At 49.0% G+C, this 20,116-nt stretch overlaps 2 protein-coding genes across 5 annotated transcripts in view; one reads left to right on the top strand and one right to left on the bottom strand.

Moving 5' to 3' along the window:
- The window catches only part of CHST11 (carbohydrate sulfotransferase 11), a 285,840-nt gene that overhangs the window by 131,612 nt on the left and 134,112 nt on the right, over positions 1-20,116 (bottom strand). For all 4 annotated transcript variants that reach the window (XM_060112569.1, XM_060112568.1, XM_060112571.1 and 1 more), the window contains exon 2: positions 18,985-19,070. In XM_060112569.1, the coding sequence (XP_059968552.1) occupies positions 18,985-19,070 (86 nt within the window). The remainder of the gene's footprint in view (positions 1-18,984; positions 19,071-20,116) is intronic.
- On the top strand, positions 9,279-9,560 carry LOC132499006 (cytochrome b-c1 complex subunit 10-like). The gene has a single exon (XM_060113312.1). It carries the CDS (start codon positions 9,279-9,281, stop codon positions 9,558-9,560), a length of 282 nt encoding a protein of 93 aa, XP_059969295.1.

Genomic DNA, 20,116 nt, shown 5'->3' on the forward strand with positions numbered 1-20,116 from the left:
CATTTATTCACCAACCGTCCTGTAATTCAGCTCGCCAATTCACTTCCCACCCATCTTCCCCCGATAAAGCCTCCAGGTTTCCCTTCTCCAGCCTGAGACACTGAGCCTGAGCCTTGTGTTTCTCCTGAGCCCTCATTCATCACGGTCATTTTGCTCATTTGCAATTTCCAGAATGGAGATCAATTGGGGCTAAAATGAAAGCATTGTTTCTTGAGAAATATCTCATGGCAGGAAAGGGAGGCTTTGAGAGGCTGGTGCTCCTCTCATATCCCAAAAGAAGATGAATGTAATTGAAATCAAATAGCCCTTTCCTGATTTCATCATGCATTTGCAGACATGAGAGCTGGTCGGCCAACACCCAACATTTTCTACCAAGTGCACGTGCATGCTTCATCCACCACAGGTGGCCTGGACCACAACTGTACATCAGCAACAAAAGACTGACAACCAAATTAGGCTCAGTCCTCTACAGTTTACAAACGCTCTCATCGGCTCACCATTCTCTTGAAAGAATCACCACTGGGATTCCTATTTTTAGAGGTGAAGGATCTGAGTCCTGGGAGTCTTCATGACTTGCTCCAGAACGCCCTTGTATGGTGGGAAGGCTGGGACTTGAACTTGGGATTTCTGGCTCTCAGCATTGTCTAAAGCAGAGGTCGCCTGTGGACCAAATCCAGCCGTGTCCATTCATTTACATATTGTCAACAGCTGCATTCAGACTACAAGGGCAGAGTTGAGTCACTGCAACAGAGACCTAAAATTCTGACTGTCTGGAGAACGTTTGTGGACCTCTGGTCTAGAGCTTAAGGCACCAACTTAGTTTAGCACGTTGGAATGTTCAAGCAGCATGGGATGGCTTGGGATGCTTTTGGCTTGTAGTATGTGGGCAGTCATGGAGTGTGAGCACTGAAATATGTAGTCGGCTGACTCTGGCTATGGTTGTGTAGCTGGTGCTACGGCCGTTGAGACACAATCACACGCCCTACTATGTGCCTGGCATTACTCTAAGCATTTTATGGCTTTATGATCACTTAGACCTCACAACAGACCTATGAGGTATGTACTATGATTATCCCTATACTGACGGATAGGAAACTGAAGCACAGAGAGGTCAAGTAACTTGCCTAAGGTCACCCAGCTAGTGCCTGGCAGGACTGTCTGCTCTTAACCAGCATGATCCGCTCCCCTCTCTGGGCTAGATGTTCAAGTTTAGCCTCATCTCAGTCGTGTATTAAGAGCTTGCCTTTGGAGCTTCCTTCTCTTGGCATCTACAACATGGGAGATGATACCTACCCTGCCGACCCTCAAAGAATTGTGAGTTTCAGCGAAGCTAGCCCCTGTGAAGGTACTTAGAGAACACTGGAAGTATATAATTGTGAAGGAAAATCGTGACAAATACAACACAAACTCCCAATATGTATTCAGTTCTTTTTTCTTTTTTTAAATATATTGACTAAACACAGTGGTAGTAACTCCCACCTATGGGAACCCATCGACACAAATGTGCTCTGATGTGAATTTCAGGTGGTATGTACGGTCATAAAAGAGATGCTTACAAATGAAAGGATCTGGGCTCTACCTTCTTGGCCTGTCCCTGAACGGCCATGAGCCATGATGCGCCAATGCCTCGGCTAATCAGGGTTGCTGGTTCACAACTTAGATTTATTGGGCATTTTCGTGGTACCTCACTTTATGCTCAAAACAATCTCTGAAGAAGGCAGCATCGCAGCACCTTCATCATCATTACTGCTACTTTTCACACTCACGCTACTGCTGCTAGATTCTGCTTTCCTGACATCAGCATCTCCCAGGCTTCCCTCAGACCCTGGACGTAGGTGGGAGCTTTTTTTTTTTTTTTTTCTTTTTGCGGTATGCGGGCCTCTCACTGTTGTGGCCTCTCCCGTTGCGGAGCACAGGCTCCGGATGCGCAGGCCCAGCGGCCATGGCTCACGGGCCCAGCCGCTCCGCGGCATATGGGATCCTCCCAGACCGGGGCACGAACCCGTATCCCCTGCATCGGCAGGCGGACTCTTAACCACTGCGCCACCAGGGAGGCCCAGGTGGGAGCTTTTGTGTTAGTTTCCTATTGCTGCTGTAACAATCACCACAAAACCAGTGGCTTAAGACAACACCAATGTATTCTCTTACAGTTCTGGAGGTCACAGGTCCTAGAGTTAAGGTGTTGACAGTTTTTTCCAGAGGCTCTAAGGGAGAATCCATTTTCGTGCCTTTCCCAGCTTCTGGAGGCCACTTGCATTCCTTGGCTCGGAGCCCCATCCTCACAGCACCCTGACCTCTGTCTCTATCGGCATCCCATCTCCATCTGTCACTCTGTCTCTGATCCTCTTACCACACTTGTGATTACCCTAGACTCACGCAGCTAATCTAGGATAATCTTCCCATCTGAAAATCCTTCACTTAACCACACCAGCAAAGTCTCTTCTGCCCTGTAAGGTAACACAGCCATAGGTTCCAGGGATTGGGATGTGGACATCTTTTGTGGGGCCATGCTGCCTACCACAGTTTAGGAGGCAAGTGACTACAGGCCTTGGGTTTTAAATGACCCTGGGTCAAGGGCAAGGGCAAGGACAGTACCAGAGAGGAAGAACAGATGTCTGCTCTGGTTGCCATAAGTGGGTGTAGCAGCTCTGGCTGCACACTTCACCTCTGAGTCAGGCTTGGCTTTTACTCCCCAAATGGATCCTTTCCCTAGGCCTTGAGTAAGGTGCCCCCAAACTGGTGGCTGTGGTCTGCGGGGTTCCCCAGGATCCTACTGCACAAAGCTTGAAATCAGAAGCACCACCACCTCCCAAGGTTTGCAGTGGGTTTGGACATTGCTTATTTCGCAAGTTCAATTGGAACAACGTGCAACCTCAACCAATAAAGACAAGCAGGGGTTCTTAGGCTCAAGAAAGACTGTACCTTGTGCATTCATCAGATAACAAATGGCAGCAATTGCCAGGGGCTGTTTTTGGCCAGGCTTTATCTCAACAAGATACTTATCATTCCTTCCCCTTGGATTGAGTTACACCCTAAAATCCTGGGGAAGGAGACTCAATTATCAATTGCAATTGACCCTCCTTCTCCTGGATCCTGGTTTTTATTTCAATGCGATCTAGGCCTGAACCCCAATAACTTTTTTTCTTTTTAGCAAAAAAGAAAATCACTGTGTTATATGCTGTTCTCCAATAAGACAACAATGAACAAACCAACCCACAGAGGAAGCTCATTTTGCCACTTGCTCAAGAAAAACGACACTTTACTCTGAGTGAATAACAAAAACAGTAATACATTAAAAAAAAAAATTTCAGTTCCTCTAGATGCTCCTCATTAAGAAAGGGGTTGGTGGGCTTCCCTGGTGGCACAGTGGTTGAGACTCCGCCTGCCGATGCAGGGGACGCGGGTTCATGCCCCGGTCTGGGAGGATCCCACATGCCGCGGAGTGGCTGGGCCTGTGAGCCATGGCCGCTGAGCCTGTGCATCCGGAGCCTGTGCTCCGCAACGGGAGAGGCCACAACAGTGAGAGGACCGCGAATCGCAAAAAAAAAAAAAAAAGAAAGGGGTTGGTAAATTGTTTCTTTTGTACTGATCACTCAGGATCTCGGTTCTGAAGAGAGCCATGAATCAGCCCAAGAAGGTTAAAGGCATGGTGGAGGAGAAAGCTATTGATAAACATGAGGTCTGGAGATTACATGTGGATTTCTATTTCCCATTCAACCCCTTTCCCTCACAACCATGAATAACTGGGTATCAGCCGCCTCTGAACTCCCGTAGTATCTGCTAATTCCTTTCAAAAGTCACATTTATTTTCAGGCACCAGCTCATCTATCCTGTAAAATGAAGGAAAACCTACTGACAGCCAAGGCCCAGAGGCTAAATTGAGATTAACCGTCCTATGAATGAGAGAGACCCAGTGTAGCACGTGGGAGAAAGCGGGGGTACCATTTGTGAGCCAGTCTATGTGGTGACAAAATACGTTTGAGGGATAGGTCCCAAGACATCCTCCTCATTTCTAAATGTCATGCTAGCGTGCAATTTCCCTACCAAATGAGATGAAATTTTCAAGTGGTTCCACCAGTCCTAGAATGAAGCTTCTTTGGGGATGATGATTACAGAATTACAAGGCTGCTGTGCTGAGGGGATGGCGGGGCTCACTTGGGAGCTGAGGGACTGGCTTCCTCTGATTCAAATTTGTTCAAGTGTCCCTTGAACACAAAGATTACAAGTGTCCCTTGTTAATGGACTTCCAGGTTGCTCTAGAAAAGTCAAACCCAGAATGTTCCATCTGCAAAAACCAAGGGCCTAGTGTGAGTCTATCTACTTCTTTACTCTTAGCGATCAAGGGGTTTGGGGATGAGTTAACCCTTGCCTATAATTCCCTCTGCCAACTACTGCCATGGTCTGTGCCAGGCTGTGGAACCAACTGACACAACAGAAGCCCAGTGGATCTACCAATCAGTGTGGCCAACCCTTCCCCAAATGGGCAGCCCCTACCCTGGCCTTACCAAGCTGCCTGTTTGCTTTCACTGGCTCTGTGCTTCCTGCTAATGAGGAAAGAGACCTGGAATCATCCTGATTCCTGTTTGAACACTAATTCTTGGTCAGGGTTCTGGCAAGAGGATGGCAACAGGCTGCCAAACAGTGTCTCCACTGGGCTCATCACACAGACCCGGGGGGATGAACGCAAACAGGCCACGCCTGACAAGAATGAATGGAGGAGACAATTACAGATGGTCACTGTGCCTAGGCAGGGAAGAACTCAAAGAAGCAATCTGCCAACTTTTAAACCCTCAGAAGCACTTCCTGTAACTTGCCTATTTCAGGTACCGTCTCTGGCCTGAGCAATCTTGTTCCTGGTTTAAAGATGCTCTGTCTGACTCATGAGGGGTGAGTGAGTTTCTGGGAGACACTGAGAAGCCAGGAGAGAAGTGGCCGGCACAGGGTGCCCCATCAGCCTTGCTCGCCTTCACCGCATCCTGCCCGCTGGGATAGAAGGGGCCCCAGGACCAAGCAGCATCCTTCACCCAGGTGAGCCTGGAGCGCCGTGGTCACCGCCTACCAAAGGCAGGCGGGAGCCAGACTATTCACAAGTTCTCACGGGGAGGAGGGGGTTCCATCACTACTTTAAGGACCAATGAATTGAGCATCAAACGCGTTCGGGTCACCCATGTAGTCAACGAATCTCTACGCCAGCTGAACTGGCAGAGGTGGCCTGGTCCCAAGAACAACAGGCTGAATTGTGGCTCTGCAACTCCTTGACTGGATCGGATGACCCTACACGTGTTACTTTAAAAGCCAATAGGCCGGGGCTTCCCTGGTGGTGCAGTGGTTGAGAGTCCGCCTGCCGATGCAGGGGACATGGGTTTGTGCCCCGGTCTGGGAAGATCCCACATGCCGCAGAGCGGCTGGGCCTGTGAGCCATGGCCGCTGAGCCTGTGTGTCCGGAGCCTGTGCTCTGCAACAGGAGAGGCCACGGCCGTGAGAGGCCCGCATACCGCAAAAAAAAAAAAAAAAAAAAAAAAAAAGCCAATAGGCCTCTCTGTGCCTCAGTTTCCCCACCTGTAAAATGGGGACTGCTGCATTTGAAAAGTAACAACAGGTTGTTTGAATGTGAGGAACTATAAACGTCACTGGGCAAGAGAAGCTTCTCTTAAAAGTCAGTTACTAGGACCCAAACTATGATTACAAATTTTTTGAAAAGAACAGTGGAAAGTTTTAAATATGCAAATGTAAAGGTAAAAAAAGAACATTTACTAACATACTTGACTCTGTGTCTCCAGCTACTGTTCTGGGCACTTGACACAAATCAACTCATTAAATCTTCATAACAAGCCAAAGAGGTAGGGACTGCTGTTCTCCCCATTTTACAGATAAAGAAACTGAGGTGCCCAGAGATTAGGGAAATGACCCAAGGTTACTCTGCCAGCAAGTATGGATTTGAACCCAGGAAGTCTGATTCCAAGAACCCCAGTTTTAACTGCTATACTGTGTGGCCTCTTCAGCTAAAATTAAATAAATTACTTTCCACTCTGAGACACTTGACCAAGATCACACTGCTAGTAAGCAGAAAGAGAGAAATTTAAACTTAGGACTTCAGGCTCTGAATTCCATTCTCTTCCCGTTAAACTTCACTGCTTGAGATCCGCTGTGCCTGGCATTTAGAGGCAGTGGGGGGATGGGACTGGGGTGGGGGGACGGGAGAGGGTGACATCTAAAAATGTCATTTGGAGGTAAAGGCTGAAGTGGGGTGGGGGAGCATAGAGGGTCTACCTTGGGTGCTTCCTTCCTGTTTCCTGACAAAGTGAGGTCAGGAACAGCCCAAACCGCAAGGAGAACAAACTCAGACTGCGGCCACCCAAGGCAGCCCAGCTCAGCTGCTCACCCAGCAAATCCCCTTCACCCCAGGAACTCGGCACCCAGAAAGGACGAGGCCTTTTAAAGGCATCACAGTGGTCTTCGCTTCCAGGGTCCCCATTCAAAGTCACATTTTCTTCCTCCAAGTTGAGCCAGTTATGAACATTCAGTGCATCCCGAGGACCCGAGAGGCTGCCCATCCATCTAGCCCACCATGGGACTGAAGCCCCCTGCCCCTGACAAGCACCCCGTGCAGCACAAACATAGCATCTGTTTTCTAAGTTTCCAGAAAGCAACAGCGTGCCAGGCTCCACGAAAGGTAGGGACCTCTTCTGGGCCTCTGTCTCTGAAATCCATGCAGACTCTGAACCACCTGTCCTTGGGCATCTAATACATGGACAGCTGCTTCTTCTAGAAGCCCCCAGGGAGCGGACTGTCCTCTCAGGAGCCCTCTCCAGTTAACACTGCTGCAGACCACCTGGGACCCTGTTAAAATGCAGGTTTTCATTCAGCAGGCTGGGGTGGGAGCCAAGGCATTTCTAACAAGCTCCTAAGTGATGCCAAGGCTGGTGGTCCCCGGACCTGTCTTTGAGTAGGAAAAAGCCAGAGCGAGTGGTTCTTAAACTGGGTTGCACACTGGAGTCAACTGGGAGCTTTTAAAAAAGTACCGACACCCCAGAAATTCTGATTTAGTGGGTTGAATGTGTGGATGTTTTAAAATTTCCTTTTTTGATTCTGAAGTGCAGCCAAAACAGAGACCTTCTGCTCTAGAAGATGGAGTTCCCTTTTAACAGGTAGAAGATGAGCCAGTTACATGGAGCCCTGCCTTCCAAGTGATTTGAACTTCAACTTGCTCATGTGTCCCCAGGATCACTTCCTCCTTTCTGGCTTTTGTCCCTGAATAACAATAACAGCAAACAGTGAACACCTATGTCGGCCTCATTCTGTGGATTCAAACTTAATCCTCACAAGAACCCTATGAGGTAGATGCTAGTATGTATTATCCTCATTTTACAGGTGAAAAACCTGAGGCACAGAGAAGGTAAGAAGCTTCCCCAAGTCACAGCTGGCAGGCGGTGGCTCTGGGGTTCCAGCTGGTTCTAAGGCCCGTGCTCTTAACCACGGCTAGGGAGGGCCTCAGACATGCCCCTTTCTCTCAGAACTTTTCCCCAAATACTGGGACAGGATGTGAGGCCTGGATCCAAGCAAGCAGTGAGCTGGCCGAGCTCTCCATAGCCAAGCCCTGCATTGGCGAGACGCCGTTACAGCTGTGGACGTATCTGTGGACATCCTGTAGGGCACAGGCTGGAGATGGAACTGTCACAGGCAGAGCGGTTTCTCCAAGAGTCCAAATGACTGCCAGAACTGTATGCTGGCCATTTGTGGCTTTCAACCCCTGACAGAAGACAAAGGGGAGGAAACATTGCAACAGGCCATTTTAGGCAGCAGCGGAGTCTGCCTGGGCGTCCCACCCCTGGGGCATGTTCCAGCTTCCTTCCAGAGCAGCTCTGCACCTGCCAAGGCTGGAGCAGGGCCAACCTGGCAGTGTCCTCTGGCATGGTCATGTAGATACTGAACAGCAGACTATCAGCTGGAGACACTGGAGCTGCAGACTTTTCTAGAAGTCAGGAGCTACCATCAAACCGGTTTTCACGCATCCCTGGGCTGCCGGTCCTCACCAGAGGGGCATGGATGGGGTGCCCGCCCAGGAGGGACGGTGCTCCAGTCCCCTGATAGTCAGGACGTCCTCTCCCCTTAGCTGGTGCTTATGTGGGGGAGGGCAGGACCCGATGGTCCTCTGTGTGTCCCCTCTCCTGTGTCTTTGCTCAATCGGGGTGACAAAGGCTACGCGAACACAGGAGCACATACGGTGCACACCCTCCCACATGCACACGCCTCGTCTAACTTCCTGGTCCATCTACGCTCCTCCAGCATCGAGTACAAAACTCAAATAGAACTTTGTTTTGTGATGGTCAGTTTACTGGCCTGAGTTGCCCACTAGAGTATGAACTAATAGAGGGCAAGGACTTCCTTGTCTTAAGTGCCCCAGCATCTAGCACAGCGCTATACACACAGCAGGTGTCACTGGTTGCACTGCGCCACCCCTCCCCTGCCCAATCCATATGCTGAAATCCTAGCCCCGGTACCTCAGAAGGTGACCTTATTTGGAAAGAGGGTCACTATAGATGTAATTAGTTAAGATGAACTCCTACTAGAGCAGGCGGGTCCTGATCCACTCCATTTGGAGTCCCTATAAAACAGAGAGATTTGGACACAGGCACACACACACACAGGGAGAACGTCATATGAAAACAAAGGCAGAGACTGGGGTGATGCTTCTACGAGCAAGGAAAGCCAAAGAACAGCAGCAACCTGCCAGAAGCTAGATAAGGGGCATGGAACAGATTCTTCCTCGGGCTCTCAGAAGGAACCAACCCTGCCAACACCTTGATCTCAGACCCGCAGCTTCCAGAAATGGGAAACGATACATTTTCGTGGTTTAAGCCGCCCAGTGTGTGGTCCTCTGTTAACGGCAGCCGTAGGAGATGAATACGGTAGGTGTATAATAAGGGAGGGAAGGAAAGATGGCGTCCAGGAAGTTCAGTCCCATTTCATTCAATACATTCTTACTGGGTTCCTACTTGTGCCACCTGCTCTGGAAGAAGGAGGGAAGGAGGGAGGAGGGGAGGCAAGAAGGAAACAGGGCTGAATGTGGGCTATGTACTGAGGGGGGGCGAGGTCTGGATTAAGCAGTCCCCTCCCCGACCCTCCCCCCATTCCTTCTGAGTCTGTGACTCACTTTCTCCAGTTCTTTCAAGCATCCAATTCCCTGCACCTGTTCTCTCCACGCTCCCCACACTGTCACACGCCAGTCTCAAGACAGAATCTTATAAAACCGCAGCTGAGAAGTTAGCACAGCAGTGATGCGGAGCAGGTTCCTGGGCCATCGCCACCGCGAGCCGGCCAGAAACTGGATTCCCACGGTGGGCGTGTGGGGCGCCATGGGCGCCGTGGGACTGGTGTGGGCCACCGGCTGGCGGCTGATTCTGGACTGGGTGCCCTACAACAATGGCAAGTTTAAGAGGGACAATTCATTAAACCGACGCCCCGCAGACGCCTCTGGAATCTGGTGGTGCTGCCTACTTCCATCCACATCTGAAACAGCCCATGCTCTTGGGATGGAGCTCGAGGAAATACACAGTTAGACTTTCTACGTTTGTGAAAACAACTTTGGTGTGTGAATGCACACAGCATTAAACCTCTCTCTGAAAAACTAACAAACAAAACCCAAGTTGAGTTGTAAATGACCAGTGTCTTTCTAAGTGTCAGCCCTTCCATGGTCCTTGCACTTGGACTTTTGGAAGTATGTTTTTCAGGAGAAACATCAGGCTTAGCCTGGAGTGGAGACGTCCTCTTCAGACCAAGGACCTACTGGGCCCCAGCAAGCCTCTCGCCTTGATGGTTGGCTGCCTCGGCGTCTCTGGGGGACACAAAGCCCTGGTCGCCTCCTCAGCATGATCTCCACACACCAGGCTTGCTCAAGGCCCAGGGACAGGTGATTCGCTCAGTGCCAAGAACCTACTGAGCTCCTTTTCTGTGGCTGGCTGGAGTAGCCACAGGGTACCAAGACGAATGATGCAGACCTTGCCCTCAAGAGGATCAAAGCCTAGTTAGATCATCTCAAACACATAAGATAAGTGTCACGAACAAGGGAAATATGGGCATGGGGGTGAGGACAGACTTGCACTGTCCAGTGTGACTGTCACCAGCCACATGTGGTCATTGAGCATGGGACATATGGCCAACCCAAAGTGAGATGTGCTGTGTCAAATACACAGGACTTCAAAGACTCAGTACAAAAACAAGAGTGTAGGGCCTCCCTGGTGGCGCAAGTGGTTGAGAGTCCGCCTGCCGATGCAGGGGATACGGGTTCGTGCCCCGGTCTGGGAGGATCCCATATGCCGCGGAGCGGCTGGGCCCGTGAGCCATGGCCGCTGAGCCTGCGCGTCCGGAGCCTGCGTGTCCGGAGCCTGTGCTCCGCAACGGGGGAGGCCACAACAGTGAGAGGCCCGCATACCGCAAAAAAAAAAAAAAAAAAACAAGAGTGTAAAATATCTTAATCGATTACATGTAGCAATGATCATACTTTGGTTATACTGGGTTAAATAAAGTATATTATTATTTTTTTTTTAGGAGTTTATTAATTAATTTATTTATTTTTGCTGTGTTGGGTCTTCGTTTCTGTGTGAAGGCTTTCTCTAGTTGTGGCAAGCGGGAGCCATTCTTCATCGCGGTGCACGGGCCTCTCACTATCGCGGCCCCTCTTGTTGCGGAGCACAGGCTCCAGACGCGCAGGCTCAGTAGTTGTGGCTCACGGGCCCAGTTGCTCTGCGGCATGTGGGATCCTCCCAGACCAGGGCTCGAACCCGTGTCCCCTGCATTAGCAGGCAGACTCTCAATTACTGCGCCACCAGGGAAGCCCCTAAAGTATATTATTAAAATGAATTTCACCTGGTTTTTGTTCTACTTTTTAAAATGTAGCTGTTGGAAAATTTCAAATAACATATACAAGTCACATTACATTGTGAGTAGGCAGCACCATTCTAGAAGGACATTTAACCTGAGTTTGAAGGGGGGTGGGGGGGAATCAGGGGGAACTTCCTGGAGGAGTTGTCATCTGAGCTAATATAAATTTTAAAAAACAGCATCGACTGAGCAGCTTGCCACATGCCCGGAACTTGCTATATATATATTCTAATTTAATCCTTAATAACTGAACAGTTAGTATTTTATTCCTACTTTATAAACAAGGTCTGAAGGGTTTGAAGAGGTTCAGCTGTTGGCCCCAGAGTTCACAGTAATTCGTGGTGGAGGCAGGGTAGAAACCCTGCTCCCCACCAGACCTGCAGGTCAAGAGGGAGGCCGGATGGGGGGAAGCTGATGACCACCCCACCCCATCCCCCCACCCCGTCTTTCCTACAGAGAATTTGAGAGCAAGCCAGGGCTTTGTCTCAGCTCTACCCATTCTAACAAGGTTAAAATCCAGTTGGCTGAGAAGCTCCCTGAGTTGTATAATTTACAGAAAAATCAAATTATGTAGAGACCTCTTATAATTGAGGGTAATTTAGGAAATAACTTTCCAAAAATGGCAGATCTTACAGCTGTGTTACCATTTGGAAATTGCTGAGGTTGTTTTGTCACTTGAATGCCCTCCTCTCATTGAAATATGCCAGATTATATCCACACAGCCTGACACAGAAAAGCCCCATTAGAGCACTGAGCTATCCAGATTTGAATATACTGGGTCAAATTAGGCTTCCAGAAACAGAACAACTGCCTATAAAAACAGCCTGAATGAAATGTGGACCAATCGATGAAATCAATGGCCTCGCATTAACATGGCCCAGAGATGGTCTTATTTAACAACTAGTAATGAGGCACTTAGCTACGTGCTGTGGGTACGACAGACACAACCACAGGAGACCTTTAAAACTTAACAGCTGAATCTGCCCATTTTCCAGGATGTGGGTTGACTGTACACAAACACACACACACACACACACACACACACACACACACAGGCACTCATGGCCTTAAAAATCAGCACAGCAAGCTTCCCTATAACTGAGTCTACCAGACACATAACATAAATCAAAATTTTTAGGTAGTGCTCATGATGAATAGCTAGTAGCTTCCAGGCAAGAGGAAATCATCTTTTATTATTATTCAACAAAATAATCTTCTTATTATTATTCCAAGTGCACACCTGCCAAATGTCTGAGCCTGCAGGACAGGGACCAAGCATGGTCCCAGACCCCCTAAGAGAAGTCCCAGGTGACCTAACTCAACCCAGATCACTGACGGCTACTGACTATCACCAACTCTGCCCTGGGCACCATCCTAGGTGCTTTTCGTACACGATTTTGAATCTCACAAACCTGCAAGACTGGTATCATGTTCCTATTTTACAGATAAGGAAATCGAGGCTTGGAGAGGTTAAGTAATTGCCCCTGGGCTGGGATCCCTCCTTTCCTTCCAGCATCCAATCACCTCTTTCAGCCCGAATTGCGTCTGACTCTAGATTCACCATCTGTCCAGGCTTGACTGGAAATCCGACCAGGGCACCTTCCCTGGTTCAAGAATAATGAAGCCACTGGCCACAGTGGAAAAGGCGGCCCATTGTCCCCGGGTATTGCAATGGGCTCTGCTCATCTATTGTAATTTGCAATTAATAATGAAGCATTCTCCCAAGTGCTGTATGTAAAATCAAGCTGATGTAATATTTCATCTTTGCCAGCCAGCTGCCGTTCTGCTAGGCTGACAGTAAGTAATATCTTTGCATAAGGAGCCGGTCCACAACTAAATCAATTAATCCCTCTTCGGCTGGTAGACAGCTGTTGGGGTCAATGCAAGATAATTAAAGGGACTCGTCATTTACCAGGTGGTTGGTAATGAAGGGAGTAATTGACCAGAGTTGGGGGCTGTACAATGTCTGCTCTCTCTTGCCTTCCCCAGTGGACACGGCCATTCAGCATTGTTCTTCCTGAACGATTCTCAAGGCAGAGAGCCCTTTCTCTCTTTCATGCTTATTTGTGAGACTGAAGCTGATCCTTCAGAAGCGCCCACCTGATGTCTGGCTTGGAACAAGTCTAGGTTCTCCTTCTTATGGGATCAAGAGCTAAGTGACTCAAGTTTCGTTTACACAGGGCTCCACCCAATATTGTGCCCCAAAGGGCTCCGCTTTTTGGGTTTGTTCACATAACGAGTCTCCAACATTCAGGGCATTGACGCAACAACCCTCCGTCCCATGCAGCACAGGAAGGAATGTGGTCTCCGTGTCCTCGTGGATGAGGCTGAGTACAAATAATTTACGCAAGCCTTCATACAGAAAGACAGTAGAAAAGATAGAGAGCAACCTCGATGCACATGCTTTGAGTCGCTTTTCATGTTGTGGGTTATGCAAGAATCAAAGAATCGAAGATTTTAAAACTGGAGGGGCCCTTACAGAATCTCCAACCCAGTGCTTCTGAGCTCTGGTTGCCCATCAGAATCACCTAGGGACTCTGAAAAATACTGACACCCCAGCCCTATCCCAGACCAACAAATAAAATCAGAATTTCTGGGGGTCTGGGCATGGGTCATTTTTTCAAAGCTCCTGAGTGCAGGAGGTGTTGAGAAGCACAGGTCCAGTCCAACCCCTTCATGTTACAGATGAGGAGGCTGCGGCCAGGAGGGGCCAGACCTCCTTAGAGAAGCCCCGGAGTTAACAAGCAGCCAAGTGAGAAGCAGCAGCTGGTTTGTAAGGTGCACATCATCTCCAGGGGGCTCCTTGGGACCACAAACCTGCCAGTGGCTGAAGACTAAACCCTCCAGAAGGACGAATGAGCCTTATCCAGCTGGGACCAACCTGCCTTTCCTACCTTCTCTCCAATCAGCTTCCAACATGTTCTTTCATGCCAGCTACAAACCCCTCACCATTCTCTGAAGGTGCCATGGACCGTCCCACCTGTGCACCTCACTCCTGCTGTTCCTTCGCTCTGGGAGGCTGTTCCCTCTTCTCTGTCCGGTGGAGTCTGATGTGTCCTCAGAGACCTGGCTCAAATGCCATCTCCTCTACAAAGCCTCGCACTGTGCCCTGTGCCTCAAAGGGTTAACTGCTCACTCCTGATCCTCCCATAACCTTTCAGAATGCTCCGATCACACAGCACTTGTCATGTTCTATTACCTACATGCCTCTCTTCCCCATGTCTTTTTCCTCTGTTTATCCTATGAACATCTGTAGATGAAACGAATCTTGGCAAGCCTTGCCCAGAAAACTATTTAGGTTGGAGCTAGAAGAGTTTCCCACCCTCCCTTGGACAATTCAAGCTTTTTTCAGTCTAAAACTTAATCAAAGACCCCGACTTCCAAATGTCACCAAGCTGTGCTATCCTACAGCAGAGTTCTTGGGGGTGACTCCTGCTTAGTCTGGCTCCAGCCAGGAGACGAAGGCCTCTCCAAAAATATCATGTTCAGTGAGAAAAAAAAAATCCACAATTGTTTATTGGACATCTACTGTGCATTCCATACCATTCCATGAGCCTTGGCTCCTGCCTTTGGGAATTTTACAAGTATCCTGAGCACGTCCCAGATCTCAGCTTGAGTCACCATGAAAAAGAACCTCAAGGGAGCATTTTTTCCCCTGGGAAAGATAACGGGATAGGCTCTTTCCCTCCCACTATCTCGCCAGGTCAGACGGACCCGGCACTACCATTTAGGGACTGTGGGATCTCAGCAAGTTGCTCAGTCCTTCTGGGCTTCAGTTAACTTATCTGAAAAATGGGGCTCTCAGATTTTAGGATTGTTGTGAAGATTCCATTAGATACGTGTGGTAAACACCTAGAAGAGTCACTGACGTGTATTATACATTCAATGAACAGTAACTTTCTTCCTTTCTTTCTCCCTTCCTTCTTTCCTTCCTACCTCCCTTCTCTCTCTCTCTCCATCCTTCCTCCTCGAGCCTACCTTATGGAGAAGTAAATTTACTTTTAACACATTGAAGATTGCACCAATAAAGATCCAATTTTATTATTATAATAAAATGTTGACTGGTCAAATTATTGTATTGACTGGTCCTCAGAGGCCCCTAGGAAGGCCTGCACGCCACTGGTGCATGAGTGAAGACCTCCTAGACTCAGCACTTAGAGGAGTTCCTGGTCAGCCCCTGGGCTGAGTATCTGTATTCTCAGAACGCGGTAATCACAGAGCAAGTATAAACGCTAAAGAAAGAACCAGGCAGGGCAGGGCCGAACCACATGAGTGATGCTGTGAAGATTTCAGGGAACCCACGAGAGGACCGGGAGGTGGGCGAGGCAGGACAAGCTGTCTCACCCTCGCTGGCATTTTAGGGGCAATTATGCCCTATTAATGGCTGACGGCATAGCTCTGCCCTGCAGTCTGAGCTGAGCCGGGCGGCCCACAGATGTGCTCGGCCCACAAATATGCAGCTGGCAACTCTTGAACTTTCGGTGACTTGATGCCAGCTGATCTGATCAGCAATTACGTTTTATTTTGGGGCCAGGAAGACAGCAGAGAACCAGGAAAATTATAAGACATCAGAGTGCAGTTTTTCTAAGAATATCAACTACAAACTTTTTTTTCACCAATCGTTGTTTTAATGGTTAGGGGTTTGTGAGGCACTAAAATAAGAAAACCTTGGACACTAAAATCAGATTATAGCCAATTTTCCTAAGGGAGCTTTTAAGACTCTGTCCAGTGAAAATCTGGATAAGATTTTTTTTTTCTCTCTCTCTCTTTTTTTTTTTTGTATGGGGTAACTCCTGCCAAGAGAACTTTGCTGGTGACAGTGAATACAGCATGGAGAGAAATGCATCTGGAGTCCGTCCTGGATTTGAATCTTTCCCCTGCTTCTTACAAGCTATGTGACAAGCTCCTCAGCCTGAGTTCTCCCGTACATAAGATGGGGGTGCACTACCTAGCGTGGGGCTTAATACCAGCACCCCACGAGATGTTTGTAGGCATCTAGATAGCAGCTGGCCTACAGTACCAGTACCTGCTAACTAAGATGGTGCTTCCCGCCATTATGTTGGTTTTCTTATCATCTAAAATAAACAGTTCCTATTTTCACCATCATGTATCAAACCCAAATCACCAGTCAACATAAAATGGGGAAACGTCATCTCCAGGAGCAGTTGGGTTTCTAGCAATTACAGGGCTTGTCATCTGCCTCTGTGATAACATCAATCCAGGCTTAGCAGCTTCCACAGCTTGGCTGGTAGGGGAACACGAGAAACCACAACCAAGCCCCAACGGATGCAATGTTTGCTAATGTCTCAGGGACACAAAACCCTACTCAACCCAACAGAAGCTCCTGCGCCCTTCTCTCCTCTGAGCTCCCCAGCCCACGGCAGCCCCAAAGGTCACCAAGACGGTTTCTCTGAGAAGCGCCACGGACGGAACGTGCATGGGAAGAGAACATAATTGCAGCTTGCAAAGGAAACCAGCCTAAGAAAAAACATCCCGGGACAACATCCCGAGGAAACGGGGAGATCCTCCTGCAGGGACATTTTCCTGGTTACCAGCAAAAGGGGCCAGGCAGCTTGCCCATGAGTGCTTGATGGAGGCTGATGACTCACCCACCTAGGCTCTCACAAATGTCTCCCAGAGCTACCTCTCCAGCCCCATCTTCCCTGCCGGGTGCTAGGCTTCTAAGTGAGCGTCTGAACCCAACACCACCGGATGGAAGGGATGAGCTCTACCCAGGAAGGTTCTCTCTCCTCTGATTGCTTTACAAATGGACCAAGCACAGTCCCCCTCACCAGATAACCCACTCAAGTCAGCTCTAGGGTAACAAGGAGAACCAGACACGGAAGGCTAACCACACACAGGCCCTTGCTCAGCCTTCTGTGGCCAGTGCCTGGCACCGTGCTACACATAGTGGGCACTCATAAGAGTGCGTGAAGAAATGAATGAGTGAATGTATGAGTGAATCGGGGAATGAGCAAACTCCATAAAAGGCACTGAGCAAGGTACATCTTCTCATGGAAGGCTGCAAGGCAGGAATTGTCAGCACCGTGTTATAAAGGAGAAAGGCAGTCTCAGAGGGGTTACATGTCTTGTGCTCATTCACACAGCTGATAAATGAGGAGACCAGGCTTCGAACCCAGGTCTGACTCTAAAATCAAGGTTTCCACGAGTGAAGCCATTCTCATGACCATGGTGATGATGGATCATGTTTACATAGCCCCTGACACATCAGAATTATTTCATCCTCCCAACGTTCCAGAGAGATGGGAAAGCTGACCCCTACAGAGGACTCATCATGTATGCAAGGTTGCACAGCCAGCTGGAGGTGAAGTAGGAATTTAAACCTGGACTTTCATTCTTTCAATCACAGATATTTGGGGCCACCCACTACAGGGACACAAGTGACAGGCGCAGACACAGTCCATGGACTTCCTGTCCACAGGGGCATCTACTTCAGAAACAGCTCCTCCCATGACACCCATATGCTGCCCATAAAATTTCCTCAGGAAAGCAGGAGCACTTCAATGGTTTGGTTTTGAAGTAGAAAATGACCTGAGAACAGAGGACGTCAACTAAAAGAGAGGGATGCTTTGCATCTCAATAGCATGTGTTGTTTTCAACATGGCGTACCAGAAATCCTCTTCCCTAAGACCAATGTGTGAACAGGCTGGGAGACTGGCCTGTAATAATCAGATTATTTGGGCACCAAACAAAACCCAAATACAAAATAACCAACAAGGAACTACTGTATATAGCACAGGGAACTATACTCGATATCTTGTAATAATCTATAATGGAAGAGAATGTAAAAAAAAGAATATATATATATATATATGTATATATGTATGTATAACTGAATCACTTTACAGTATTCCTCAAACTAACACAACATTGTAAATCAACTATACTTCAATAAAAATTAAAAACAAAACAAAACAAAATACAAATTCCCTGCTGCGTTATCAGAGAACCCAGTAAAGGAGGCCTCAGGCAATCTGAGTTTGCAATTACCTGGCGAATCTGGCCCCGTCACACTGAGCTCCAAAGCGGTGGGCTGATAGGGGAGTGAACTAACATGGTTAGGCCACCCATTTCGCACAAATTCAGGAGTCCATTTTTCCAGACGGGAGTACGGGTGAAAGACAGGATAGAGATGTGGAATCAGAAAGTTCTCAGGCTCATCCCTTTGCAAGACTTCTGAGAATTCATCCCTTTTGGGGACCCAAGCAGTTTCTTCCTCTAACAAGCACCTTGGTCCCCAGAAATATTAAATCAAGAATTTGATACAAAATAAAGCTCAAAGATTACAGCCAAAGCAGTACATTTTCCCCCCTTTCTCCCCAGCTGTCAAAGGTCAGCTAATGGGCCACTAGCTGTTCACTCACCAGTTCTTGGCATCACAAGCTAATTCATATTCCCGCAAAAGGACCAGCCTTGGAGTCTCCACGTCAAGACCGACACATACCAACAAGGCCATCACCGTGGCAACCAGGCCTCCTCCCTTCGCTCCTAGCTTTCCATGGAGGGCACTTTGCCTTGGTTGGAGCTTATTTTGCTCAGAGAGGAACACTTTTCGTAATCAAGTCCAACGTACTGTGACAGTCACTTAAGCAAAAAGTCTCTCCACCCAAGGGAGTCTTGTCAAACTGACGCAGTGAGGTGCAACTCTTGGGGACATCGTTGGGCTCTAATAACCAGATGTGGGAGCTGGGTGGTGAGTTCACCCCCATGTGAGCCTTCTTTGGGGGTGTCACGGGGGAGACTGCATAGCCTGGCAGGCTCTGCAACTTCAGAGTCCCCTTGCCGGCACCTGCAACTGTATGGCTCTCAGGGATCCAAAACCTGGGCAGGTCTGAAAGCTCAGCCCCGCACTCTACCAAGCTGTTCCTCTCTATTCTAAATACCTCTCACTAGAATTTCAGAGCCATTCTAGAGCAAAAGGGTAACCAAGAAAGCAACCACTGAAGGTAAAATGCCAGGCAGTGGAGGAAAGTTTCAAATCCCCAAAGACCAGAATTTGGGCGTTTTTCAATCCCTCTCCGCCCCCCCAAAAATTGACACGTGGAGACCAAGCCGAGAAGCAAGGACGTTTCCAGGGCTTACCTGGGTCGGGTTGTAGAGTTCCTGCAGGGGGCTTCGGGACCCCTTCCGGCAGCAGATGTCCACACCGAAGGGGTTCCTCCGCATGACTGAGGAAAGAAAGTGAAGGCTCATCAGAAATGAGCAACAAACGTTTGCCGTCTGACCAAGAAAAGGGCACAGAGGAGGGAAGAAGAAACAGTTGGGGAAGGAAGAGAACAGGCTTCCGGCTGAGCTGATCCTTTGCCTGCTGCCATGGGGGCCCATGGGTCTTCCCTGGCCTTCAGGCTTGTCCACACGCAGAAGGACATAAATAATGCTGAAAATTCTGCCCCGCAAATCCTTCAGAAAACAAGACAGGCATCTAAAACCCTGAACTTTTTTTTTTTTTTTTTTTGCGGTACGCAGGCCTCTCACTGTTGTGGCCTCTCCCGTTGCGGAGCACAGGCTCCGGACGTGTAGGCTCAGCGTCCATGGCTCACGGGCCCAGCTGCTCCGCGGCATGTGGGATCTTCCCGGATCGGGGCACGAACCCGTGTCCCCTGCATCGGCAGGCGGACACTCAACCACTGCGCCACCAGGGAAGCCCTAAAACCCTGAACTTTTGCAGACGACATTGTAACTGATGTCCCAAGAGAGCGAGTTCTACCAACGCCAGACTTGGTGCTATTTTTATTTTTATTTTATTTTTTATTTTTTTTCTTTTTGCGGTATGCGGGCCTCTCACTGTTGTGGCCTCTCCCGTTGCGGAGCACAGGCTCCGGATGCGCAGGCCCAGCGGCCATGGCTCACGGGCCCAGCCGCTCCGCGGCATATGGGATCCTCCCAGACCGGGGCACGAACCCGTATCCCCTGCATCGGCAGGCGGACTCTTAACCACTGCGCCACCAGGGAGGCCCGGTGCTATTTTTAAAATTCGGCAGCCTTCTCCCTCCACAATCAGTTATGACCTCTTATTCCTGGTTCCCGAGCCCCTGCGGGAGCCCCCTTTCGGGGTGTCGAGGGGGAGAACGGCGCAGGGCCTTCCCCAGGCGGGCTTTTCCCACTGGGTAAGTCAGAGGGCCAGCCTCCCCAAAGCCTCTTGTACATTACATTATTGTTAATGACAATATCAGCTTGAGGCAGAAAGGAGGTGGGTTTATGGTTCTGGATGAGA

This window comes from Mesoplodon densirostris, chromosome 11 (assembly GCF_025265405.1).
Source record: "Mesoplodon densirostris isolate mMesDen1 chromosome 11, mMesDen1 primary haplotype, whole genome shotgun sequence".
NCBI lineage: Eukaryota > Metazoa > Chordata > Mammalia > Artiodactyla > Ziphiidae > Mesoplodon > Mesoplodon densirostris.